Here is a 27,412-nt window from a genome sequence, read left to right as displayed (position 1 = left end):
CTATATTTGGTGCATCTGTTGCCCACCAGCGTCTTGCTTCCTAATGGTGTTTTTCATGGAGATCTAGGTCTATCTTCTAGGGAAGCAGAAATGGTCCTCAGTCAGTTGGTAGTGGCCTCTAGATCCATGACATTCTTTATTTAGAAAGGCCATTGGCTCCCAAGGTTGTCCCAGGGCTGGGAAGCTGAAGGGTGAGTTCTGTCTCCACCCTCACCCCTGAAAGCCCTCTCATAGTGCTGTCTCACTCATGTCATCACCGCTGGCCTACTAAGATGCTCAAGCTCTCTACCTCCCTTGGATACACCTGTGTGCGGGCAGATTATCTAGTGAGCACTACGGGGTCAGGCTTCCTCCTTCCATTTCTTGGTACTTCATCCACCCCCGTCTCAATTTGTCACAAAGGCTTTCCTTGACTTCACTGTGGAAAGTACCCACCAATACATCTCTACTTTTTAATATTATCTGATATTATCTTTACTTATTTGTTGATACTCAGTTAAGCTCTAGGAGAACAAGGACTTTGTCTTGATCATCTTTTGTGTAGTCTTCAGTGCCTAGACCAGTACTGGGCACATAGATGTTCAGAAAATGCTTAAGAAAGAATGAATAAAGGAGGGGATTTAATTAGGCATTGGAGTGCCCAGGACAAATCTTCCTCCACATCTTAATAAGTGTTCTCCGCACTGGAGTGGCATCTTTCCCCATGACCCTTGGCAGTCTGTGACCATACAAATCACATGCCCTGCAGACTTTAAGCCATGTGTTGGGCCTTCTCTCCCATGTCTCTTGGGAACTCTGGATCTCTTTTTCCCCACTTCATGCTTCAAGAAACCAACTGTTTTCACTAACTCCACACCAGACTTGCCCAAACCCCATGAATTACAGTAATCTTTGCTCCAGGGAGTGAAGGTCATTAGTAAAAATAAAACACACACCAGGGAGTAGGGCTGAACTTCTGGTATTCACAAGAGCATCTGAAGGCTCTCCTGTGACTCATCCATTTATTTTAATGACATCAGAATATGACAGTCTGTTGCATAAAAAATGTACATTATTTATCCCATAGCGGTGAAGTGGCACTATAGCATTGTTTTTAAAAACATCTTAAAAAATTTTCCTCTTAGAATCTATTGTTGGGTTAGAGAAATAAGCTTTGCCAAATGCCCAATTCTGTCTTTGCTTCTCTGGCTAGCTGGCATCTTTCACCAACTTTCCCCAAGCATTTCCTTTGGCACTAATCCAGAATAGAATATATGGGTAAGTGTCACCAAACCATGCCATGCCCCAGCTTCCCAGACATCTGAGTGCACTGTCCAGGAAGGGTGGGCGGGGGGGGGGGGTACTTTCCTGGCCACCTAGAAGGTATTACAGGGTCTTTCTCAATTTCAGTCTTCCTGGATGCCCATGGTGGAGTAGCAAGAAGAATGATGGCCTGGGTAGACACCAGGGTCTCTTCTTGTTTCTGGTGTTAATTTGTTCGATGACCTTGGTCTCTGGTTTAGACCTTCCATTTCTCTGATTCTCAGGTTTATCACTCATCAGGGATTCCCTCAGGTTCCTTCAGCTTTAATACTGAGACCCCGTGAATTTTGAGGGGCAAGCCCATTTATGCTAGGGGCTTCTTACAGCAAAGTCAATGGGTGGCTGTTTGGCCTTAGGGTTCAAAGTAGCTTTGTATATGGTGGAAGGCAAGGTTGGCTCCAGCCCCATCCTGGCCACTCCTGGGTTCCTAAGGGTCATTCTGGGGGATTACCTCTCATTCTCTGGCCTTAGGTAATCTCTTTCCCTTTCCTTGCCCCCTCTTCCTTGTCCTTTTTCTGAAGTGTCAGACTCCGGTTCCTTTCTGAAATTGAAAAGGCAAAGCCATCTTCTACATGGAGCCTGTTGGCATGTCAATAGCAGCAACAACAATGGTAATAACATCTTACATTAAAGGTTTTTAGTTTACACTTTACAAATAACTTTTAAATACATCATTTCATCAGCCATTTTAGGATCTCTTGGTTGAGTCAAAGGGATTCTCCCTTCTCCTTTGCCTGATTCCTGCTCAGGGCGAAACAGAGCCTAATCCCCCTTTTCACATGTGTACGTATCCACACACAAACACTGAACCATACTTTTAAGCATGCAAATTACCTCACTGAATGTTTCTTGCCCTCTGGGACTCTGCTTCTAGAATTTGGCCATTGAAATAAGAGTTTTAATCTCTATTTGTTAGAGAAACTTCCTTTTGGGGACAATTTTCTTAATGATATTGTTTAGGCATTTCATAAAGTCAGGGTTTCCAAAACTAAGGGGAAGACTCAAAATCCCCCTCAAGCTACACTAAGAACCTGGTCCTTTGTGGCTGACTGCTGCTGGATTTAGGATTGGGCCCAGGGCATGATTGACAGAGGCAGGACTTGGGTTTATTGGGGGAGCCAGAGGGAAAGCTTGCAGCCTGGTGAGTCCTCCCAGAAAAGTCAGTGACCCTGGGGTGGGCTCTCAAGATGGCAGGCTGAGTGGGCTTTATGTCATGTGGAGAGAGGCCAGCTAGGAGTATTGGTGGTAGAATAAGCCTAGGGTTTACCTGCCTGGGTGGAGTGGGCTGGCAGAGCATGAGGGATAGGGAGGGGTGTTGGGCAGATCTCAGGACAGAACTTTTGAGCTACCACAAAGACTCTGGGGACCCACCTGGAAATCAGCATTGTTTAGCCACAAGAAACTGAACAACTGGGAGCCCCCAAGCCGTTCTGGGTGGTGGAGCCTTGTCTCTCCCAAGCCTGTCTTGACTTTGCCCCCAGTTCTCTTCCTAAAACACAGCATGTCTTTCCTTCCCCCTGCTCAAAAACCCCGCTGGGTCCCTGCATTCTAGCTCGCCACACGTGGCTCTTAGCGGCTGAACCTCTGCCTTTACATCTTCCCCACTGACTCCTATTCCCCAGTGAGCATCCCACCCTCCTGCCCCCCCTGGACCTCTGACTGTTCCCGACATACCGGGTCTTTTCCTGTCTCACTCCTTTTTAACAGGCTACGCCCTGGGCGATTAACTCCCTTTCTCAACCCCCTGGCAAACTCCTGTTCATCCTTAAAGATCCAGAATTGGAGATTTCCAACTCTGGACAGCCACTTCACTTGTTCATATTGCCATCAGGGAACTCCTATAATAAAGCAGTTGTCCCGTGATTGTTTTTGCCCTGGACTGTAGGATTCTTAAAGGCAGATGTTTCTTTCCCGTGAGGAGTAAGTTCTGGAGTTAGGCTACCTGGGCCTAAATCCTGGCTCTACAGTTTATTAGGTGCCTGCTCTTGTGCAAGTTCCTGAACTTCTCTGTGCCTCAACTTATTCAACTGGAAAATGGGTTAGTAATGTCTTTGCTGCAGGGTTGTTTTGAAAATTAAATGAATATTATATACATATACACACATATACCTATGTGTGTGTGTGTGTATATAATATAGAATGGTATCTGATGTATAATGTAGTAAGTACTAAATGAATCTATTATTTGAAACAAATCCATCATGAGGTACACTAAGTACCTGGAATATAATCTAAGTATGCATATTTTTAAGTAAGTTCTTCCATTTAATTTCTCCCTCCCTTCTTTCCCTCCCTCCCCACCCCTTCTTTCTCTTCCTCCTTCCCTCCTTATTTGCCACTTGCCTTGTGCTCTTCCATCTTTTCTTTTTCCCTCCTGATTCTTGGAGACTTTGGCCCACTGTTGGTGCTCACAGAACCACTAGGCTCCTCTGGGGACACTCGATGCTGGAAGGTCCTTTGAGCCCCACACTCTCCTCCCTGACACTTCTGCAAGGGAGGCTCCCAGGGGAAAGGAGGGATGAGTGAGAGATGGGCAGCTGAGCCCTGGAGCCCTCTGCACTAGACTGAGTAGGGAGAGAGGCCAGGGCAAGTCTCCATCAGGAGGTATGCCTTTGCTCTCCTAGAACTCTGTTTAGAAACTTTGGATACCGGGGGAACAGAACAAGGAATGGACATGAGCAGGAAAAAAGCAGTAAAGAACATCTACTTTCTTCTCCTGGTAGGGCTTGTCTGATGAACTTAAACTACCTGAATTTCTCCTGTTTACACCATTCTGGAGAAGGAATCTAGAACTTTTGAGTCTGGCTCTTCTACTTATCAGATATGTGGCTTAAGACACAGAGTTTGAGAGAGGCTTTGGTTTCCTTGTCCGTGAAATGGGGCTAAACGGCTTTACCCTTCTCATGGGGGCAGGGGTTGCATGGATAAAATAAGGTGCGGTATGGATATGCGTTGGGAAGTGTTGCAGATGGGCAAGGACTTGTCATCAATATGACGGTGGTCTGGAGGATCTGGTGGCAGAGGCTTGTGCTTCCCATAGGAAGATCCCCCAAGAATTTTCCAGAGTCATACTTGTACCCAGGCTGTGGGCAGGCTGGGCTCCTGGCTGCCTGCTCTCCCATTACTGCATTCTAATGTGAAATTCGTGGGACATTGAAGGGAAGAGGATGGTGCACAACTTTCCAAAGGAAGGACCGGTGGCTGGGGCCTGAGGAGACTGCATAATCCCTTCTTCCCTTGACTCACCTGGAGAGGGTCAGGAAGAGAGGCGGTGTTTTAAAATTTGGCACAACAGGCTCAGATGAAGGCTGTGGCAGAGTTTCGGATAGCCCTGTGGTGGAAGCCAGGGCCAGCCTGGAGGGAGAAGAGGGCCCAGACCCCGCTGGTGGCCTGGGGCAGATGGGGGCGGCAACTGCGAGTCTGAGGTGGCCGGGGTGCAAAAGCTTGTCCTGGAAGGATGGGCCTCGGCAACCAGGACTTAAAAGCTGGGTGCTTTTAGGGAAGAGAAAATAGTCATTAAAGATAAGAAGAAACAAAGAAAAATCTTTTCCTTCTCTTCCTCTTATCATTCCTTTTCCTGAGCTCAGTAAGCAGGTCTTGGTATCTCTGCTGACATGATACTGTTTCATCACATTAAAAACTTCCTTCTTCCTCGGACAGGCTATCACTTCTTTATTCTTATCCTTTTGTTTTAAAACATTTTTATTAGTCTTTTTTTTCTTAAAATTTTTAACAGCGGTTTATAAAAACACAACAAATACACAACACAAGACTTGGTAAAAATAACTCACTATATGGTACATATACTCAGACGGTGTGATATATTTATATAATAAAAGATGAAAATAGTCACTTTCCATAATAAAAATAAGTTCTATTTTTTGTTTATTTTACAATATACTTAATATTCTCTTCTTCTTCCTTTCCAGCGCCCACTTCTTCACCTCGGGTCTCGGGGGTCCCACGTGGCTGTCGCAGCCCCACGAAGCTGGAGTCTGAGAGGTGGGGGGCAGAGGGCCTTAGGAACACGCGCGGCAGCCACACTCCAAGTGTCTCTCCACCTCTTCCACAAACGAGGAGCCGTCTGTGCACTGGAAGACGTACTTCCGCCGCTTGCTGCGGGTGGGCCGGCAGCACTGCAGCCCACAGCCCCCATGACACTCCATCACGGGCACTTTGGAGGCTGTGGCGCAAGATGCATAGCCTTTCTGGCGGCGGATCACCTCTCGGACTACCTCCCCCAGGCACAGGCTCTCTGCAGAGGGTAGAAAAGGTAAGGTCAGGGCATCGGCGGCATCGATGACAGGCCAGGGCCATTTCCTGGGTAGGCTGTTGGGAAACACTTGAGGTGTAAAGACCATTTGAACGTCTTCAGTCATCCCTCTGTCTCCCACCTGTTAACTGCCCAGTGATTCCACAACTATGAAGGCCTTTCCTGGGCCAGCTCTCTACAGGATTTATGACTAAGCCCTGAGGATCTAATGGTGACAAAAGCCCCATCCTTTCCTTCAAGGAACTCCAAGACCAAACTCGATGTGGCAAAGTAGTAGACGGGGGGCTAACTCCTGTGTCCCAGTTTTGATGTGTCACCTAGACTTAGAAACTGAGCTAAATGTCACCATTAAAAACCCCAGGAGCTTAAATATTGGGATTTCTGGCTTCACAGAAAACCAGGAAGTGTCTGGTTTGCCCCAGTCCCCACTGGTGCAGCATCTAGGTCTGTTCACTTCAGCGATGACAGAATTAGTAATGATAAACAGAGGTGGATGCTCTATAGGAACAGAACGTGGCAAACAGCCTGCTGCAGCCCAGGGGTGGGGCTCTGGAAAGTGCTGCTGGAGGTGAGATCTGCTTGGAGTTTCATCTTCTCACTGCACTGTCCCTACGACATTGGGAGGAGGGCTGCAGCAAGGCACTGAGGAAGACCGTACTGAGCTTAGAGTTTGGCTTTGGCCATCAGCCAGACCCTCACTATCCCTGAGCCTGTCTCCTTGTCTGGAAATGGTGATACATTTCCCTGTCCTTCCTATGCCTCACAGCTTATGAGCCTCAGAGGAGACTGTGAGTGAGAAAGGGCTTTATGCATTTTAATGAATTTTGTTAAGCTTGATATAATTCTTCTAAATTATGAGATTGTTACAAGATAATGAGTGTATGAGTGTAGGAATGTGGTTGGCGAGAGACCAGATGTGGCAACATGTTAATTGGGCAATCTGGTGAAGGGAAGGTGGGAGCTCTTCATATTCTGGCAATTTTTCTGTAAATCATGTTTCAAAATATTTAATAAAAATTATAAAAACATCAGTTTTGGTTGAATAGTATTTCAACTAGATATAAATGTGAGTGTCCCTTAGAGACAAGGTGGTCTGCCTAGGACTCCAGTGGCAGGGAGGAAGACTTCAGTTTCTGCGCAGGAAAATAACCCCCTGTGGGGAGGTGGATTTGAATTCTAATACAATCTCGTCTTAATTTTCCTGTTTGAGTTTACTTCAGTATTAGCACACTACAGGGGTGCCTGGGTGGCTCAGTTTAACCATCCAACTTTGGCTCAGGTCATCATCTCACGATTTGTGGGTTTGAGCCCTACCTCAGGCTCTGTGCTGAAAGCTCAGGGCTTGGGGCCTGCTTCGGATTCTGTGTGTCCCTCTCTCTCTGCCCCTCCCCCACCTGCATTCTGTTTCTCTCTCCCTCTTAAACATTAAAAAAAAATTTTTAAATGCACTACAGGGGCTGGGGGAGGGGAAGAGAGTAAGGAGGGTTTGAACTGCTGTGTTGGGGGGCTAATTTGTTACAGAGCAATAGACAACTGCTGCAGCAATGTAGGGTATTGCCCCTATTTTCAAAGTGAAAGAACAGAGGCTTTTCTAGAAAGCGGCTGACAAAGGTCATGCAGCCTCCAGGTGGCACAGCCAGAATTCAAACTTCAGTCTGGCTCTGGGGTCCAGTTCTGACCCCTGCACCCTTCTCAGGTTCCCCCTCCTGGGCACACAGTAGACCCACCTTGCTCGCAGTGCTCCCCACTAAAGCCAGGCTGGCACAGACAGTAGGGCTCCCCTCGATCTGAGATGTGGCACTGCCCCTGGTGACACTTGAAGGCCAAGCAGGCGTTGGTGGATTCGTTCTTGTGGTCACACGTGGGCCCCCCGTAGCCCTCTGCACACTTGCACACATACGAGGTCCCGGTTGCTACACATTTCCCATGGCTGCAACTGTTGGCAGAGGAGAGAATGAGAAGGGGCAGAGACGGTGCTGCTGGAGGCTTTCTCTGTCCAGCCCAGCCAGGGACAAGGCTCTGACCAGCAGGTCCAGAGCTGTGGAACCTTAGGTCTTCTCCATCCCATGGTCTGTCCTCTGCTAGCCCAGCGGCTGAGCAGCAGTCTTGTCTTACTCTGCCACAGCTGGAGGCTCACATCACCCAAACTCCACTGCCAACTGTGACCATGAGGCTGCCTTGCTGTTCTCTAGGCATTAGAACTCACATATCCAAGCGGAAGGTCACAGCTCAGAACATTTTAATTGCCCTATCTTAACTGATAGCAATGGAACATTACCAACACCATCAATGGTGCCAGGCATGGGACTAAGTGCTGTTTACCTGGCATCATTCTTATTTTCTACAATCACCTCTCCTCTGCTGCTTCTATGTAGAAGACAGTCTTATCCATATCTCCTAGATGGAGAAGTTGAGGCTGAAATTCACCCTCAGTCCACTTGCCAAGCCAAATGCTCATGGGGCTGCATCTGCCCAGAGTCATGTAGGTATGTGCTGTGGCTCTGGACAGGTTCCAAAGGGTCACTTGGCAGAGACTGGTGTTCTCAGCAAGGTCCTCACACACGGAGGTCTCTAAGTGGGACCTGCTGTTTGGCTGTGTAAGCTCCTGACCTCTTAAGCAGGACCTGTGGACAGTCTGACCACACTTCCTCCAGCTTTTATCGGTGCCGCTTCTTGGGTGGGGAAGGGGTGGGGGGAGGGACTGAATCCAGGCAGGGAGTCTAGGCTCTCGGGACACTGACCTGTGGCCCAGGCAGGGGTCGCGGGCCTCCTGGTCACACAGCGGGCCGGTCCAGCCCGAGTGGCACTCGCACACCACGCTGTCCTTCTCCACGGAGCGACACAGGCCGTGCTTGCACACGGTGCAGGACTTGCAGCCTGGTGAGACCCCCAGGGACTGCGGTGGGAGGGCCTTGAAGTCTTGCAACTCATTGTTGATGCGCACCTCGTGGATGCAGCCATGGAAGCCGCCCAGCGGCCGGTCCGTGCCCTGGCGCAGGGCTGAGAGGCCCGTAGAGGTGGGGATGCCTGGGGGAGGGGCGCCAGCACAGCCGCCTGAAGATCCTTCCCTGCCCACCAGCCCAGACTTCCCCTCAGAGCAAGGAGGAGGTCTCTACGTGCTCACAGTTAAGTGCTCACAGCTCTGGGCCTCTGCTGTTCAGATGGAGGGAATGGACCCAAAACCTGGGACCTTGTCCACAGAAGGACTTGTGTCCTTTTTCCTACACTTTGACTCTTAAAAATGTGAATTTGTTACCAACCTATTTTAAATATAGAAAATTTCTAAAATCTCTATTTTGGGCTCGTCTAGAAAAAAGAGCTGGCTAGTCACAGGGCCACAACTAGCTGGATGGAGGAGGCCCACTCCTCTAGGCAGGGAAGGGATGGTGCCTCCCATTCCTCTACTGTTCCCACCAGGTCCTCCTGTCCCCATCCCTTGTTCTACCCTGCACAGCACCAGGCTGGAGAGCTAGAGTTTGGGAGAGAAGGGGTTTGGGTGAGCAGCCTTGATCTGTGGAAACTTGGGGGTCTTCACAGGGGGACAAACTGTGTCCCTTCTGGGACTGCCCTTGCCTGAAGACTTTCCCTGGACCCCTGGCACCTGGACTGGCTGTTAATACAGATTCCTGGGCTCCTTGGCAGGGATGTCTTGGGAATCTCTGTGCTGAACAAGCTGCTCTGGTGACTTTTTTTTTTTTTTTTTTGCACATAACCCTTTGACATCTACAGGTCCTGGGCTGCACTTCAGGTCTAGGCTCTGCCAGAGAGGTGGCTACTTCTTTTTGGCCTTTGTATGACTTTAATCTCAAACATGTCCTACATGCATCACATGAGCCTCCCAGTATCTGACATGGTGGCAGAGCAGAGGGAACATGACCCCTGCAGATCATGGGGCTTGGACTTTGTCTCTATTTCCTCCCTCCCCATTCCATCTTTGCCTCTTCCCACCATCATTCCTGAACCACTTGTGCTTCCCAGAAGGAGCCCTGTCTTCTCTCCTCTCCTCCTCCCCATGATCTGGCTTACTTGTCACTTCCTCCAGGAAGCCTTCCGTCATTTGTTTTGGCAGTGGATGCTGAGAGTAGGGGAACCCCAGCCAGTGGGCCTGGGTGTGGGTACCTGAGCACAGGTGGGGGGTGTAGGTGGTGGGGATGGGAGGCGAGAAAAGCCTTACCTCCGAGGTAGAGGGGGCTGTTGATGCCTACTGCCGGCTGCTTCTGGAGCTTTCCCAGGCTCTTCGGGGCTCCTTTATCCACCACCAAGTTCAGGGTCTGATTTAGCATCACCAGCTCCACACTGTGAAACTGTCCGTCATTCACTGTCTCCACACTGGGCAAGAGAAAAGGGGTGAGAATCAGAGGGATTGCTTTATGCTTTCTGTAGCCAGGCCCTGGGCTGTGAACGTGGCCAGCATTTGAACTTGGCCAACTATGAAGCACAAGTGGTTTATGGTTATCATTATTGGTTTGCATTCCTTTCCAGTGTTTTACAGAGGTAAGGTAAGCAAACTCCATCCTCCGACCACCTTCTCAATTTTTGCTCTACTGCATGCCACTGGAACCATTATTTCCTTAAATTTTTCTTCAGTTGCTCCATTTCCCCCTTAAACACCAGTAAGGATATAATAAGGCCAACGTTCTTGGAAGGAATACTGTCCACGAAAAGACTATTTCAGTATGATGTATATATTTTTCCTAGTACATATGAAAAAAGTGATCTCTCAGTTAAAATGTCGCCAGTGTCTTTGTCCCACCTAAATTCGTCTCATGCACCATCAGAAGTATGCACGCCATATTTGGATTAATATTACCACACAACACTGCTTCACGTGTTTACAGAATTATAGAAACGAGGAAACAGAAATTCAGGGAGGTTAAATAATGTTCCTAAGTCCCCACAACTAATAAGACATAGGCTAGGGATGTACACTGAGGTGCATCTAGCCTCAAAGCCCACATGCATGCCCGTTTCCCATCGCCTCCCTCAGTACCAGCAGGCAGTCACCAAGGGCTTATGAGACACAAGAGCTAGGCACAGGGCTAAATGGTTCTCTGCTATTATTTGAACCTCACCATCATTCTATGAAGTGGTGTCAGATATCCCATTTCACAGCTAAGATGACTGAGGCCCAGAGAGGTTAAGGGGTTTGTCTGAGGTCATCCAGCTAGTATGTTCCAGAGACAGAATTCATAGGCAAAACATTTGACTCCATAAAGTTCTGCTCTTTCCACTACTTGATCCCCGGCTGGGCCTGGGAGAGAGAAGTGAGCGCAGGTGATAGGTATTGCGGGATATGGTACTCCTTCCCTGAAAATGGCTCTCTGAGGAGGACGCCGAACTCTGTCTTAACCATTCAAATGTGGGTGGTGAATATGGAGACTCCCTCTCCCCTTGAGTTCTCCCTGGCAAATCCCCAGTAAGTTGGATCCAACAAGAGGATCCTATGCCAGAGGTGGCACCGATTACCTGGGAGGCAGGGACAGCTTCAACGACTGACCTGGAGTTAGAAATCTCAGCGAAGAGGTGAGAGAAATGCTTGGGAGAAGAGAGGATAAATTGGGGTGGGGTGGAGAAAGCATGGGGTCTGTCCTAGCCCCTTTTTCAGTGGGTGTGGCCACTCAGAAACAGAACCCCTCTGGGTTTCCGGTCTTCTCATCTATAAAAGGGGGAGAACAACCTGACAGAATTACTGCAATGATCGAATCAGAGGAGGTACTTGAAAGTCCTTTCAAGACTTTGTAATTTACACTGTAAATTATTGAGAAAATGTGACCCATTATCACTAGTGTCAGAGTATTAATGACGATAAGAACCGACCATTGCCTGCAAACCTCCTGACTCCTGCTCTTGTGCTGATCTCTGGGAGAAAGTGCTCGTAGAGGGGGGCACGCAGGAGCCCAAGACCTTCCCAAACCCATCATGAACTTTCTTACTCTTCCATCTACCTATCATCCAACCATCATCTATCCTTCCAACGACTTGTCTCTCATCCATCCACCTACTCGCCCACCGAGACCAGTGGCAAACAGTACAGACATGTACCATCACGAGCCCACATTTCCTTAGCCTTTCCTTTAAATCAAACCACCAACATAGTAGTGTCAGGTCAGGTCAAGAAATAGGGCAGTGGGGGGTGGAGTGATAGCTAAGAGTCCATTGGAGGATCTCATTTGTGATGGGGAGCCAAGAAGCCATAGAAGATGGAGCTGTTCTATTTCAGTAGCTTCCAGCTACTCTAAGTAGTGAGCTAAGGATAAGGCAGAGACCTGTGTTCCTGCAGATGAGTTGATGATGGTGTCAGTGGGGGAATGAGGGCTGGTGTGCAGAGACCACAAACTCTGACCTTGAGCCCTAACACAGTTTTTTAAACATACATGCAAGAACATGCAGCTGTATCCCTAAACCATTTGGTAAATTGATGCTGTCCTGAAAGAGCTCCCCCTCCCCTGAAGTGTGTAACTAATGCTGGGCAGCCACCTGTTAGAGAGGAGTTGTAGAGAGGCTGCAGCTCTGGGTGGGTGGTCTTGGCATTCCCTTCCAATATTAAAATTCAGGGAGTCTGAGGCAGCCGCTATCCCATTATAAACACTCACAGACACAGTGAGCAAACACATACCACTAACCCCTTCCTGGCCACTTGCTCCAAGTCCGTTCCTTTTTTCCTTCCTGCACTCCATGCGCTGGTCCAGGCCCTGGTGCTCCTCCATGGAGGGTCCCAGCCTGGAGACAGTGGTTTGGCAGGAGCCGCAGGAGCAGAGAGGACTGTGAGACCACTCTTCCTGCCCCAGTTAAGTGCTAGGCTCCTCAGTGCCCTAGCCACTTGGCTGTGTGGAGAGCCTCTCTTGATTCCCATAAGGCAGGCCCCTTCCTCCAGCTATACCGTTCAGCTAGTTCATGCTCAGGAGTTGGAGAGATCTGATATCACACTGGGTCCTCCAGCGGAGGGACTCTTGGCAAGCCCACTTACATGCTATGGGATTGGTGATGATGTTGACCTCACTGAGTTCTGATTGACAACACAGGGCCCCTGACACCTGGCAAGCACTCAAAGGTGGAATGATGATTTCTTCCACCCTGATCCTGGGCTTGGAGGAGCTGGGTGTGGCAGGAGAGACGAAGTTGGGGAGCAGGTTACTGGACCTGAAGGAACTCTTCTACTGATTCTCAACCTTCCAGCTGCCCAGGGCTTTGGGTTTCCGTCTGCTTCCACTGGCTCATAACCATCTCTGAGGAAGGCACTCATGAGAGCCACATTTTACAGAAAGGGAACCTAAGTAACTTGACCAAGGCCACATTGCTAGAAGTGGTGGAACTGAGGTTCAAAGTCAGTATGGATTCCAAATCTAAACCTCCCATAACCCACGCCAGTAGGTGCTCATGGGTTGACAGGTTGCCTTCCTGGCACATCTTTACTAGGATCTCCTGGAAATGATGCTAAAGCCAATGGTTTTCACACTGTAGGTCCCTGGAGGGGACTGCAGGCTGTGATTTCTCACCGCCATCTAACAAATCAGGATGGCTCCATTTCTACCTACTTCCCCGCCTCCCCCCACCTTTTAAATCTTGGCCTTTGAAGTATATAATGAGAAAAATGACTCTGCTGCTATAAGAAAAAAGATTGGGGTAAAAAAACAAAACAAAACAAAAAACTCCAACCCAAACCACCTGCTGTTAACTCTAAAAGAAATGATCCCACTGTGGTTCCAAGCCTCCTAATTCGTCTCCTGGAGAGAGATTTGGGGATTACAGGGAAGACTCAGTGGGGCTCTGAGAGTCTTTCCCAGTATGCACTGGGCCACATGAACCAGCATCCAGTGGGAGGTAGAGAGCACTGGAGGTGTCAGAGCTAGCTGGGTGGCTTCTGTGTGGGACCGGCATGAGGACATGTGGAGTTCTATTCTGCTTTTAATATCAACAGTGGGAGTGTGTTGGGTGCTACAGGACTATGCACTGTGCTACTCTGTGCTAAGCACTTGACCTGCATTCTCTCATTTAACCCTAACAAGCCCCTAAACGAGACATACAATTTTTTTTTGCCATTTTAGAGATAAGAGGCCTAAGGCTTGGAGACTTAAGGTGTCCAGCTCAAAGACTTAAAGTGGAAGTGGTGGAGGCAGACTGAAACCCAAGCTCCTAAACCAGGGACCGTACTTCCCTGGGGAGTGAACGGTTGGTGGGCCATTCCTCCAGGTGCTGTTGGGCCTGCTCACCTGGGTGCTGAGTTGTGGCCACTAGGTGGCAATAGAGCCTCGCAGGATCAAATAGTCCCTGGGATTTCAGTTAAGCCGAAGTCAGAGACTTCAAAGTCAGAGACTTCAAAGACTGCAGGGCAGCAGCTCCCCAACTCCTGGAGCACCATGGCCCCAACTCTCTCTTGCTCTGGCCTTCATGCCCCAGCACAGTGGGAACATGGGTTCTGGTGGGAGCCTGACCTGGGTTTGAATCTCAGCTCCGCCATTTACTGGTTTGTGTGCTTTAGGGCCAAAAACTTCACCTGAGCATCATGTTTCTCATCCCTAGAACAGGAATGATGACGCTTACCCTAGGGCTTGTGGTGAGGAGCAAGTGAGACAAAGACCTTGGCAATGGATGGGACTATGGTAAATAAGACTCAGGGAGCATGTGTGATGGTCCAAAGAGAGCTCTCTTGTGGTGTTTGGCCAACCTTTGAACACTGAGCTATTTCACATGGAAACCCTGAGTTTCTAGTGCTCCTTGATGATCTGCATTCCCACGGGGCAGCATCTGCTGGGGCAGAGGTCAGCTGTCCCTTTGGACAAGGCCTGTGCTCCCCAGGCTACCACACTCCTCACACTCCCACGGAGACCTCAGTCTGCTTTCCCCAGGTTGGTTCCCTTACTTGGCCCCTTGGCCTCGCTGGTAGGAAATAGTGCCTGAAGTTCCTCTGACAAGTCTCAGAACTACAGAACAGTGCAGCCTGTTCCCGTTCTGGGGCAGGCAGGCAGGGGCAAAGACAGGCTTTTCTGTGTATTTGCCCTGGAGCCTGGGGTCAGACCTTGAAGCACCAGCACTCTCCTGTGGCTATAGTTAGGCAGATGAATCAAACCAGGCTCCCACATAGAGGAGGCTCAGAATCCTGCTGCTCCAGACCTGTGGTTCCCTGCTGGGGGCACTGGTGGTTCATTCTCACTCTGGGGCTGTCCATGGGGCCTCAGTGGGCAGAATTTTGCAAGCTGCCAACTCTCCTGATTATTACCTTTGGTTTGGCACCCTGGCCCTGAGGCTAAGGAGGCCTTCCTAGGTGGCCAGGGGTCACCACAGTGATCCTGTGCCCTCTATTAACCCCAGTCCCACACCATGTGGCTTCTGTGCATGCTGATGGGCCTCCCCCAGCCCAGTGCCTTCTGGAAAGGCAACCTGTGGAAATGCTTGTCAGCCACAGCTGAAGCCTCAGCTCAACATTACCACTTCCTCCAGGGAGCCTTCCCTTGTCCTCCAAGCAGAAATGTCTGCTCCCATAGCATGCACCCATATCTTCTGCAAGACCTATTTTATTCTGCCCATGTGACTATTGCTTGTTTACACACCTGCCTTCTTCCCTGGACTGTGTTTTGCTTAACTCTGGGTCCCCCACACTTAGTCCAGGACCTGGTCCATGCAAGGTGCCTGGGAGAGGTTTGCTGAGTGAAAGAGTGCACAACTGGGGGCAAAGCCAGTGCTGCCACACAGAAGACTGGAAGCAAACCCATTTTAAATAATGGGATTTCTGGAGACTTGGGCCCTTCAGGATTGTGAGCTGAAGGGCACTAAGAGTCTGTCACTAGGTTTTGCCTGTGGGCATGGGCATACTTCACTGGGTTCCTCCTGTGGATAAAAGGAAGAGCCTGGGGTCTCCCCAGGGCCCCTTATTAACCCTCAGCCGACTGACCCCCTGACAAGGGGAGAGAGTAGTTCTATAGGGGAAAGTAGTTCTCTGGGTTCCTATTTCACAACCTGGTTCAGACAGCAGAAAAGCATTCTAACATTCTTACCAACAACATCACCCTTTTACCAAACCACCCCCCCAGCAGCTAACATCAGTGTGAGGGAAGAGCTAGGCTCTGCTGGGATGGGCTCTGGACAGAGCCCAGCCCCCTCCCCAAGCCTGGCTGCCACCTTCTGTCCTTGACATGCTCATGTAAAGGCTCAATTTGCCAAGCACTTTCTCATCTGCCAACCCTCAATATCCAAACCGCTCCCCCCACCCATCCTGCCCTCCTCTTGCAGAAGTATGTCCTATTATCCACAGTACACAGGGAAGGAGACTGAGGCAAGAGGTCGAATACCTTGTTCAAACCTGGATGTGTCTGATACCACAGGCTGTGTGACAGGCTGCCCCAGGCCCTGCACCCAGGCTCTCTGTCCACTTGGCCCATGACCAGCGGCTCCAGAAACACAGATGTTGGGAGGCCCTGACTCCAGGGAACTCGTGAAGCCACTGGTGACAGCTCCTTCTCCTGGCATCTATTGTACCCAACTGTCCTAGCCTGGTCAGTGATCCCTCCACCCACCCCTGCTGTGAACCTCTGCTCTGGTCGAACCCCCTGTGTTTTCCCCTAGGCTTGCCGGGGATGTCCCCTCAGCCTGTTTGCCCACCTGTTCTCCTGCTCATATAAATTCTCCCTCTCATCAAGACCCAGCATAAATGGTTCCTTCTCCAGGAAGGCTTCCTGTGTGAGCTGGAAAGAATCAGCCTTGTGCAAAGAATCACCTGGAAGCTCCCTGAAACAGATGGCTGGGCCCTACCCCAGTGCTTCTGTCAGTAGGTGTGGGGTGGGGTCTGAAAATGTGCCCATCTCACAAGTCCCTGGGTGCGTTGCTGCTGCTGCCCTGGCACCACACTTTGAGAACCACTGGTTTAAACCAATGGTTCTCGACTGGGTTTGTAGGTGCTGTTTTGGGGGTTTTCATGAGAGGAAGTGTGAAGGAAGAAGCTTGGCTCTCTCCAGCCGCTGCAGGACAGTTTTGCTTCTGTGTATTTAATATTCTTGAGTTCAATAGAAAAGTTTTGATTGAATAAATGATTTAGTCTGAAAACTGCTGCTCTTCCCCACTCCTAACCAACGTGCTCCTGCTTGCAGAGGGGAAAGGCTGGCCTCGGGATGTGGGCCCTTCTCATGCACGGTGCTCTCCCCCCAAGGAATGGCTCTCCTGCCTCGGGCAGTTTTATGTGATTTTTAGGTGTAACACAAACATTTCTCATCTCAATGGTTATTTTTATAATTATTACAAAATATTTATGACTACAATGATTTTTTGTGTTTAGTACTTATTCCGCTGAGAAGTAGAAACAAATCTAACGTTGAGCTAGCATATCTGTGATTTCACAGACCATATTCCTTGAGATGAAGCTCAGGGTAGAGAGTGAGCACATTTAAAGCCTATGTAAGGTAAGCTGCTAAGTAACAGTATAGCTGACATACCATATTTTTACAAGCTTTTTGTAAAAATCAGGGCGATTGTTGGAAAGACTGAAGTTTAGGAAAAACCACCCTTCAGAACAGTTTGAAAGTCACTTAAGGAATAGTCCTGCTCCCTCGGTGCTCTGGAATTTCTTCCCCTTGAGTTGCATGCTAATCTCCCCCTGTTTTCTTTCTTAAACTAATAAAAGATGAGGATGACATTTTGAAAAGGGCACCTCATTAAGCAGCCTCATCCCCATTGGCACACACAGCTCTGCACAGTAGCCAGCTGGCCATTTATCTTATGGTAATGAGGTGTCATCTCCCTGTGGGGTCAGCCTTCATCTCCTGCCTCTTCCTCCAGCACCGCCCCTCTCCCTCCCACCAGCCGCTCTGAGTGTGTGTGTGCATGGAGGGCAGCAGGGAGAAGAGGCATCAGAGTGGCCCTGGCATCTTCTCTCAGGGCAGGAAGCAGGAGGGAAGACGCAGGACCCGTGTGCATTGGCGGGAGGGGCTGTGGTCCTTACCTGTACACTGTGGTTGGTGGGGAGCTCAGACTGTCATAGACGAGCCTCACGTGGCCCTGGTACAGCTCCAGTGCGAGGGGATCATTGTCTCCCTTGTACAGAAGGATGCCGTTGTCCTTGTCAGTGGCCACCTGCAGAGGCATGTGGGTTAGGGCTCCCCTGAGGACTAGCCTCCCCAACCCCCCCTCACAGAGACCTCTTTCGGGAGGCATCTTCTGAATGGACCCCAGATCTGAGTTCATGTCCCTATTTTTTCCTTTGTCTGGTCTGGAAATTGCTAGGAGGGCATATACTTCTACTCCAGCAAATGCTGATGGTGCAATTCAATTCAATAACTATTTAATGAGCACCCACTGTGAGCCACTTTGTTTATGTATACACTTATAAGATAAATATAACACACACTATTTTAGTGTGCATGTGTGTGTGTGTGTATGTGTGTGTCAGGAACCCCAAGCTCTACTCTGGCCTCTCTCACCGGCATACAATGTAATCCCACCCAAATCCTTGCCCCTCTCAAGGCCTCCGCCTCTCTGTATAATCTCAATCATAAACAAAATGCTAACAATTACCATTTCATTCAGTGTTTACTATGAACTAGGCGCTGTGTTAAGAGTCATCTGGGGAATTAAAAAAAAAAATCATTGTCTAGGCTTCACCCCAAACCAACTACATATGACTCTCAAGGTGGGGGAGGGGGCAGGCAAAGACAATTTTAGGCATTCTCCAGGTGATTCTAATGTGTTGCCAAGGCTGAGAGCCACTGGTTTCAGAAGTTGCTGCCCAGAGGGCACACCCCGCTGCGGGGCTGGGGTTCTCTGACTAGCCTGTCCACTCCCATCGCCCAGCACAAGTGCAGCTTAAAGGAATGGATGTGGAGCAGGTGGTCTGATGGACCCTCTGGATGTCTGGGGCACAGGTGCTGCTCTGGTTAGCTGGGACCCAACATTCAGGTCCCTGGGTGGGTGGGATGCAGGGAGGAAGGCAGGAGGGCAATGAGGAGGACCCAGGAGGGGCTGACACACCCAGAGCTTCCTTCTTGTGTGTGTGTGTGTGTGTGTGTGTGTGTGTGTTCAGGGTCAACGCTCATCTCAGATGCCTGCCCACTGGACTGGAGGCTCCACAAGGTGAGGCAGTTTGAGCTTTCTGTGCATTTCTGCAGCCCCAGTACCTGCAATGGTGCCTGGCATGCAGAGGCATGCAACAGATCTGTGTTGAACAAGTATTTTCACCATAAGCTTAAAGCTAGAGTGTCCATGAGCAGAAGGAGAGCAGGGCCGTAGTTAGTGCCATGTGGCAGGGGCCACTCACTGGGCTGCATCCTCCAGCTGTGTCTCTGGGGTCTTCCTCCCCAGAAAGCCTAGGGGCCAGGGCCTGCTCTTTCTCAGCCATATATCATCCTTGCTCCACCCTTCCCAGTTGCATTTGGGTCACCCAGAAATGCATTTTGGAATAACTTTGCTCAGGTCCACAGGTAAGGAACCTGAAAGAAGTTAGCTGGAAAATAATTTGGTTCCTACTAAGTGGTTTTTCATTCCCTGAAAAAGGCCCTGCTTGTTTGTGCCTCTGGGCCTTTGTACATGCTGATGTCTCAGGCTAGATGGCATCCCCTCTTCATCCTGCTCTGCCAGCCCCTCATTCTTCTATCCTTCTCCAGGCAAACTCCTACTCATCCTTGAGATCTCAGTTTAGTTACCACTGCCTCTGGGGAGCCTATCCCATTCTTTTCAGCGGGCGAGGGAGCTCCGTCCCACCTATGTTCTCCCACAACACCCAGAGTTGCCACTGGCCCCTCTGCTTGTCAACTTCCCCTGGGCAAGGGGCTCTGTCTTGTCCATCACTGAATCCCCGTTGTTAGCAAAGTGTCTGACATATAATATTTGAGTGAATATTTTCTAGATAAATGAATGGAAAAGGCTGCACGTGGGGACTGCTATTAGCAGTGAAAGCCAGTCAAGAGTTGTCTGTAGAACAACAGCTGTTCTCAGAACAACTGGAGCTTGGGGGGCACATAGGGGCGGGGCGCACCTGCAGGGAGATGTTGGCCTGGGGCCGGACCTTGGCGGAGGCTAGTTCCACGTAGGAGTCTTTGCCCACAAAGTTGACAGTGATGAGTTTCTCGCACCTCGGGCCGGCGAAGCCTGGGGGGCAGCGACAGGTCGGCTCCTGCTGTACCACGATGCACTGGGCCCCGTTCTGGCACTCATACTGGTCACAGGGACTGGTCTGAAGCAGGACCATGGGTGGGGGGTGCTCACAGAGGAGCCCGCTGTGGGGAGGGGAGAGGAGGGACGGAGGAGGGATGAGGAAAGAACAGTGTGGGGAGACAATCATAGTTATTTGGGCCAAAGAGCCACCAGCAGAGAGAGGGAAGAAAGATGGTAACTGGGACTTGTTCCAGTCCTACCACCAACTGGGGAAAAGCTTTTCCTTCCCTAAGCCCCAGTTGCCCCATTTTTAAAATAATAGGGCTGCATGAGAGTGCTGGCCCCCAAGTTTCAGTGTCATCAGAAACATCTGGATGAATTTGTTAAAAGCCCAGATTCTCATCCATCCATAGATGAGTGGATACACAAAATGTGGCACATGCATACGATGGGATATTATTCAGCCTTAAAAAGGGAGGACATTCTGACACCTGTTACGACATGGATGAACCCTGAGGACGTTATGCCGAGTGAAATAAAGCAGTCACAAAAACACAAATACTGTGTGGCTCCACTTTTATGAGGCACTTAGAGCGGTCAAATTTATAGGGTCAGAAAGTAGAATGGTGGCTGCCAGGGGCCATAGGGAGGGGGAATGGGGAGTTAGTGTTTAATGGAGACAGAGTTTCAGTTTTGCAAGATTAAAAAAGTTCTGGAGATGGATGGTGGTATTGGCTGCACAATAATGGAAGTGCACTTAATGCCTCTGAACCGTACATGGAAAAGTGGTTAAGATGGTAAATCTTATGTTATGTATATCTTACCACAATTTAAAAACATTAAAAAAAAACAGTGCAGATTTCTAGCCCCTTCTTTCCGCCCCCATTCTAATTTAGTAGCTCTGGGGTGGGCCTCAGGAATTTATATGTTCCCAAGCCTCAACATGGTCTCAATCAGGCTTTGGAAAAACTGGCCTTTTCAGAGTGGTTCCTTCTCAGAGTCTATGACCAAGGCTCATTTGCGTAGTTGGATTTATGTCATGCAGCAAGTACTGATGTACATGGAATTGTCCCCAGGCTGCCCCCTCCCCCGCCACTTCAGGTCTGGTCCTTGCCTCCCCTCCAGTGCCCCCTACACCCTTCCCTTCCAGGCAGTGTAGGTGTGAGGGCTGGAACCCAGTTTCTCCTTGTATATACCCCATGGACCTCTCCTGACCCCCTGGCCAGTGCTTCCCATCCCCTCCTTTTCTTCTGGCTTCAGTGATTCCAGAGACTAACCCCAAGCTCTCCTATTTGCCTCCATTTTTTACCATTAGGGCACAAGGTTTTTGTTCTCCAGCCTAAAAATAAGATTCCTGCCAGTGTGGCCATGTGGCTACCCCTACCCTGTAAGCTGAGCTCCAAGATGGTAGCATCTTCCATTAGAAGGAATCATGCCCAAGCTTGACATTATGTGAGCTGGACCCTAAGTCCAACTCCCACATGGGTGCCCTGGATGGCTCTTCTGTCTATAACACGGGGTTGACAACATCCGGTCTTTGACAAGGAAGGACTGACCTTCCAAGGAGACTCAGGAGGCCCAGGGCTAGGGCTACCTGGGCATGGGTGAGCCTGCCTTAGCTCACCAGTCCCCAGCCTGCAGGCCCCTTCCCGAGGGGCCCCTCCACCATACCTGAAGCCCTGGGGGCAGATGCATGTGTAGCTGTTGACTGCATCCACGCACTGGGCCCCGTGGCGGCACCTGTGGTTCACGCAGTCATCATTGTCCACCTCGCAGAGCTTCCCACTGTAGCCAGGGGGACATTCACACCTGGAACACAGCAGAGCAAGGCTGTCCATGTGCCAGGCTGCTTCTAGGTGGCCCTGTGTCGTCTCTGTCTACCGATGTTCCTAAGTCTCTCTCAACTCTTGAGGACTCCCCAAAGCCTGGCCCACAGTTGGTTTCACTGGCCATCCATGGGCTCTGGGTCCCTGCAAGTTGACGTTTGCTTGCTTCATGTGGTGACTCCCGTTTTCAGGAGTGGGTGGTGGGGCTGCTGATGTGCTGCTCCTCAGGGAAGAGGATGGGAGCTGCAGCACCCTCTCTCTGCCCCCACCGGCCCTGCTGGCCCAGGTGCACACCCGAGAGGTGCACCTCACGTGGGGCCTCCCTGAGCATGCGCCTGGAACACGCATCCCTGGGCTCCTACACCTGGGTGACACTGTGCCAAAGTTCCAGCAAGAAACAGACCTGAAGGCACCGTGTTACCTACGGGCACAGGTGGACACAAACACTTCCTGGCTCTTCTGCCTCCTGCAGGCTGGAGCCTGCGCACCTCTCTGGGCCCACCCACTGAATTCTACTGGCCAGAATAGAAATAATAACTATAGTAGAGGCAGAGGAGGAAGGTGGGACAGGTGGCCAAGATGGAGAGGGAAGCAAGACCTCTGAATACACATGGGACAGAGGAGACTGACAGGGGAAGCATCGGGACAAAGGGATGGTCCTCCCTCCCCCCTCTCCTTGCTCCTCCCCCGCCTTGCTCCTCTCCCTGCAGTTGTGGATACAGTGGAATCATAAGTGGATCCTGGCATTGCTGGGGTTGGTTGGCAGAGCATAGTTTGTGCTGTGGATTCATGGCTAGGTAGACACTTGGGGGGTGGGGTATCCCTGGAGAAGGACAAGTTCTAGAATCAGAGGACTTACTGAGCCTGCATTCAGAACTGATACCTGCTAAGATCTGACCTGTTCACCTTTACTTATTTTTTTTAATGTTTACTTTTTTTTTTTTTTTTTGAAAGAGAGAGAGAAAGAGAGACAGTACAGCAGGGGGAGGGGCAGAGAGAGAGGGAGACACAGAATCCGCAGCACGCTCCAGGCTCTGAGCTGTCAGCACAGAGCCTGACATGGGGATTGAACTCATGAACCGCGAGATTGTGACCTGAGTTGAGGTCAGATGCTTAACCGACTGAGCCACCCAGGCGCCCCTCACCTTTACTTATTTGAAGGGTAAATTTGAAATATGTGACCTACTACTGCACCAGAAGGTGTGAACTTTCATGTCAGAGCCCACACTCCACCCTAGTCTTTTAAAGAAACAGATTGGGGGCACCTGGATGGCTCAGTCGGTTAAGCGTCCAACTTCGGCTTAGGTCATGATCTCACAGTTTGTGAGTTGGAGCCCCGCATGGGGCTCTGTGCTGATAGCTCAGAGCCTGGAGCCTGCTTCAGATTCTGTGTCTCCTTCTCCCTCTCTCGCTGCTCCCCTGCTCACGCTCTGACTCTCTCTGATTTTCAACAATAAATAAACATTAAAAAAAATTAAAGAAACAGATTGGGCAAGGCTTTGTCAGGGCATGTGGTTAATACACTCTGCTAGTGGTAAGCCTGGCCCCTGTAGGCATTTGTCTTTGTGTCTCCTGAATTCTAAGTACCTGCAGAGCAACTCAAGCCTTATGAGCCTCTCCAAGGCAACAACTGCCGCTCAGTGCTTGCAGGGTAAAATCTAGCGTGTTAGGCATGGAGTCAAGGTGGCTGAGGAGGTCTTCACGAGGAATCAGGGAAGACCTGGTTCCTCGCAGACACAGATGTGCAGAAGGAGCAATGGAGGTGTGGAGACTGTCAATGCTATAGCCCTCTTCACATCCTTGCTTTTCAAACAAAGCCCCTGGGCATTCTGTGAACGTACAGCTTCTGATCTGGGAGTTTGGGTGGGGTCTGGGAATTAGCACTCCCAACAAGCTGCCCTGTGATGCTGCTGGTTCCTGCACCTCCCTCCCAAAGCAAGGATCTACCCTACATTTCTTCATCTGCTAAAGAGAAGCGTCTGCTGGTACAACCTGCCTTCCCTGGTGTTCTCAAATGTTCTCCCCTTACCTTTCCTCGAAAGTGTAAGGCTTATACGATTTTGTTATGTATATGACCTATTGATTCTGGACAAGGGGGTGTAACCAAGTGATGTGCTTGGTTCCAGGACTTTGGGAGTCTCCAGAGTCAGGTCAGGATTGGCTTGCAGCCCCAGCTGTTTCTGTGTGTGCGTGCACAGGGAGCTTACTTAACCTCGCCGTGCCTCAGCCCCTACCCAGAAAGCAGACGGCTGTTTCTACAGCCTAAGATTGTGGAGCGTTACAGGAGATAGGCCAGTGTGCCTGACACAGAGTAAGTCTTCAGTGCATGTTAATCATCGTGATCTGTGTTTTTGTCATTGTCACTTTCAGTGTTCATGGGAGTGTTCTTCATTATTGTCAGGGTTTTGGTATATTATGATTTCAGTGTTTATATCACGGATAGTTATACAGTTTTATCTGTTATGTTGCATTCCAGCCTCATTAAAACATACATAAGGAAATCTTCAAGGATAAACATCTTCAAACTTGGGCAAAGGTTGCACCAACTGACTGTCTCTTGTTACTGTCCCTGCAGCCTGCCTTGGGATGTAGGTGATGAGAGGGGAGGGGAGACGAGGGGGATAAAATTAGGAAATGTTTCATTGGGAGAAGGGATTTTTTTTTACCTAAATGTATTTTAATAAAACAAAATTCACATTATTGAGGTGGCCTGTAGACCTCTTCAGGATTCTAGGAGACACTGTGCATAAATACATTATCTCAAGAATATGAAAGCAAGACTGGTTTCCTTCTACATTCTATATTCTTTCTATTCTGTATCCTATTCTGTATTCCCCTAGAACTCAAGTAGAGTGAGGTTTCTAGGGAGAAGTACCAGAGGATCATGATCTCTGGCCCTGCTTATGTCTCTGGTCCCAAGCTCCTCGCACCCCGACTCCAGACCTATACCCTGGACCACTTCTGACCAGTTTTCATGCTCACTGTGCTCTGTCAGGCCAGCATCCGCTGAGCTTGAACAATGCCACTGATCTCCTTTCCAGCTATGGATACTCTACCACTTCTTCACAGCTCAGATGCCTGGTCACTATTGTTGCCCCTCGTAGGCATGCCCAAAGCATGCTGCTGGTCAGTGCAGCCTACTGTGCTTTGGGTTCAAGTTTGTGTTCCATGCATCTCTTCTCCCCCCCTTCGCCTCTTCCTTCAGTTAAAGAGCAGCCCTGAGTTGAAGTCAAATCTGGAAGTGGGAAAATGGGGTTGGGAGGCATCCCTCACCCTTACTTATACTCTAATAGCTCAACTGCCTAAGAGCCCACCTAACCCCTCTCAGAGGGGACCAGGGCAGATAAGGGAGATTTGAATGACGGTTCATGCATGGAAACACTGAAGTTTCCTTTGTTCTCAGCAAAACCAGAGCCCCTAACATGCCTCTTGCATTTTCCCTGGTGATGAACTCCAGACTTGAGATGTCAAGATAGGGAAGGAAAACACCAGACAAGACATGCTCATGTCCCCCTCTCACCTGCACCTACTCTAGATTCTTCTCCCACTGGTGGGGCCCTCCCTCCCTTTCTCAGCTCATTCAAATCTCACCCATCCTTTGATGTTAATGTCACAGCTCACCTCCTAAAGTATGTGGAGGGCTTCTCTTTGCTTCAGCAGGTTCTTCCCTCCCCTCCTCAACACCCCGGCAGCACTCAGAGCCAGAGTTGAGGGCTCCAGAAATTTCTAAACATTTGTTTTGTGTCAAATCCCAACCCCCCCCCCCCCCCACCGCTGCCCCCAAGTCCATGTCAAGGGCCTTGAAAGGGAGGGAATCAAAAACCTCTTATAGTACCCACTACACTCACCACAATGAGAATTTGAGGACTGAAGGATTGGCTCACCAGGGGACAACAACTAGGACCCATCATTCTTAGATTCTAGGATCCTAAGAGTTCTCAAGTTCAAGTCTTAGAGATTTATGAATCTAAGAGTCCTAAGATTCTGTGACTTTATGATGTCATTAGTCTCAGGCTTTCTAAAATCCTTGTTTTCCATAAAGTGCTAAGTTTTGCAGTATAGCATCATAGTCTCAAAAACCCCGGAATCTGGGAACTTTCTGCCTTATGACTGAAGCTAGACAGACTCAAACTGATGACAGATCCTGGAGACATTTTAGACCCAGACCATGAGCTTCATCCCTCAGAGGCTGAAGAGGCTACTAGACGAAATGCTGGTCAGGATTCTCATTAAAGACTTCTCAGCATAGGCATTGAGCTTCAGACCCACATCCCTCATCTTTAGGGTGACTCTGTAGAGTCACTTCAGGTATCTTTGCTGAAAGCTCATCTGGGGTTTCCCCAGATGCTCTGGTCTTTGCCTGCTCCCCCAAACTCTCTGGTGCTAGAAGCTTCCACCCACCCTTCAGTGTTGGACTGAGCCTGTTGGAGATGAGGGGAAGCAACTGTGTGTGCAAAGCAGCTTTGGGAGAGTGTTTAGGGGAGACTATTTTGGCTCCCTGGGATGTCCCTACTGTAATCCCAGGACTCAAGGGTCTCAGGGTTTTCTCTAGAAGAGGCAATGGCACATGCTTTCATGAAGGAGAATGGGGGGAAGAAGTAGGGACAGAGCCCAGGAGTGATTTCCCAGGGGTGTTGTTTGAGTCTCAGGCTCTGGAACTGGTGCCTTCTCCTGAGGCAAATTCTTTTTCCACCCTTAGAATTGTTCCTGGAATCCCCTAGCTGCTATAGGCTCTGCTGCTTACCACGGAGACAGCTCCACAAATGGCTGTGGCTGCTGAACTGAGTCAGTGCTCACTCTCCCCGACCCCCTAACATACACAGATGCATAAACTGGCAAACTTGCTGGAGCCACAGAGGGCACAACACTGGGAAGGATGCACACAAGGAAGGTGACCAACAAACCTTTGGACTCAGCTTCATCAGTGGGATTGTTCTATCATATTAGCTCTGGAAAGGAAAGCTATGCTGGTGTGCGGGGGTAGGGGCAGAAGTGGGGAGAGTAGGAAGGAGAGGTATAAAGGAAAGAGGGATATCTTTATTTCTATATATCTATCAACACAGAGAGAGAGAGAGAGAGAGACTTACAAAGAGAAATAATCACAAAGAGAGGCACGTGCATAGAGACAGTGAGACAGAGAATTAGACTATGACTAGTCAGAGACACAGAGAAGCACATGGTAATATACAAGTAATAGGCAGAGAGAGAGGTTGGGAGAGGGAAGGAGAAGGAGAATGGAAAGGGACAAGTTTGAGGCAGAGTCCTCAGGAGCCTGTGCTGCTGGGGACACAAAGCCAAGCCTCACCTGAATCCTTTGTCCAGGGAGATGCACTTGGCCTCATGCTGACAGAGGTTCATCCCAGGCACGCAGTGGTCAATCACCTCGTCGCACAGCTCACCTGGTGGGGGTGGGTAGAAAGCTCAGGCACCTGGGAGGACCTGGGGGATACCCTGACTAGAAGGTCAGGTCCAACCAGCCCCCTGTCGGGAGGTCATGGATCTCAGGCACCCTGCATTTGCTCTCTCGATGTATCCTTTCTGCTGTACCTCTTTTTCAGTCTCCCTAGTGGTAACAATGGGAAGGTTCTGGGATTTTCCCTGGGCACTGTCATAGCACCATCATTGGGCTGTTTCACCTGACCATTAAGGGGCTGCTGCAGCTGAAACTGTAGGACATCAGCCCCTGACTTTGGGCTGTGTTTAGTTGTTTTTTTCATTCCCCATCAATTTACTAAGCACCACTTGTGTGGTAGACACTGTGATGGGTACTAGGGACACAACAGTGACCAGGTCTTGTCTTCCCCCTAGCCTAGTGTGGGAGATCTATAAATCAGTAGGTGACTGTAACATAGAGATGTGTGACCACAGGGATAAACTCTGTGGAAGCCCAGAGGCTTCCTGAAGGAGTGGACATGGCTTAGCAGCACAGTGCACC

General features: G+C 49.7%; 1 protein-coding gene across 1 annotated transcript in view; it reads right to left on the bottom strand.

The window, feature by feature from the left end:
* Window positions 1-942: 942 nt before the first annotated feature.
* The window catches only part of SLIT3 (slit guidance ligand 3), a 598,696-nt gene continuing 572,226 nt past the window's right edge, over window positions 943-27,412 (bottom strand). Inside the window, exons 29-36 of the mRNA XM_023259788.2 lie at window positions 26,783-26,876; window positions 21,323-21,460; window positions 19,533-19,773; window positions 17,505-17,635; window positions 9,750-9,904; window positions 8,317-8,602; window positions 7,303-7,511; window positions 943-5,557 (exon numbers count right to left, since the gene is read on the bottom strand). Of these exons, the coding sequence (XP_023115556.2) occupies window positions 5,322-5,557; window positions 7,303-7,511; window positions 8,317-8,602; window positions 9,750-9,904; window positions 17,505-17,635; window positions 19,533-19,773; window positions 21,323-21,460; window positions 26,783-26,876 (1,490 nt within the window). The 3' untranslated portion in view covers window positions 943-5,321. The remainder of the gene's footprint in view (window positions 5,558-7,302; window positions 7,512-8,316; window positions 8,603-9,749; window positions 9,905-17,504; window positions 17,636-19,532; window positions 19,774-21,322; window positions 21,461-26,782; window positions 26,877-27,412) is intronic.

The sequence above is a fragment of the Felis catus genome, chromosome A1 (assembly GCF_018350175.1).
Source record: "Felis catus isolate Fca126 chromosome A1, F.catus_Fca126_mat1.0, whole genome shotgun sequence".
Taxonomy (NCBI): domain Eukaryota; kingdom Metazoa; phylum Chordata; class Mammalia; order Carnivora; family Felidae; genus Felis; species Felis catus.
The sequence above is the reverse complement of the archived record's forward strand: the minus strand, read 5'-3'. Positions and strand labels throughout refer to the sequence as shown.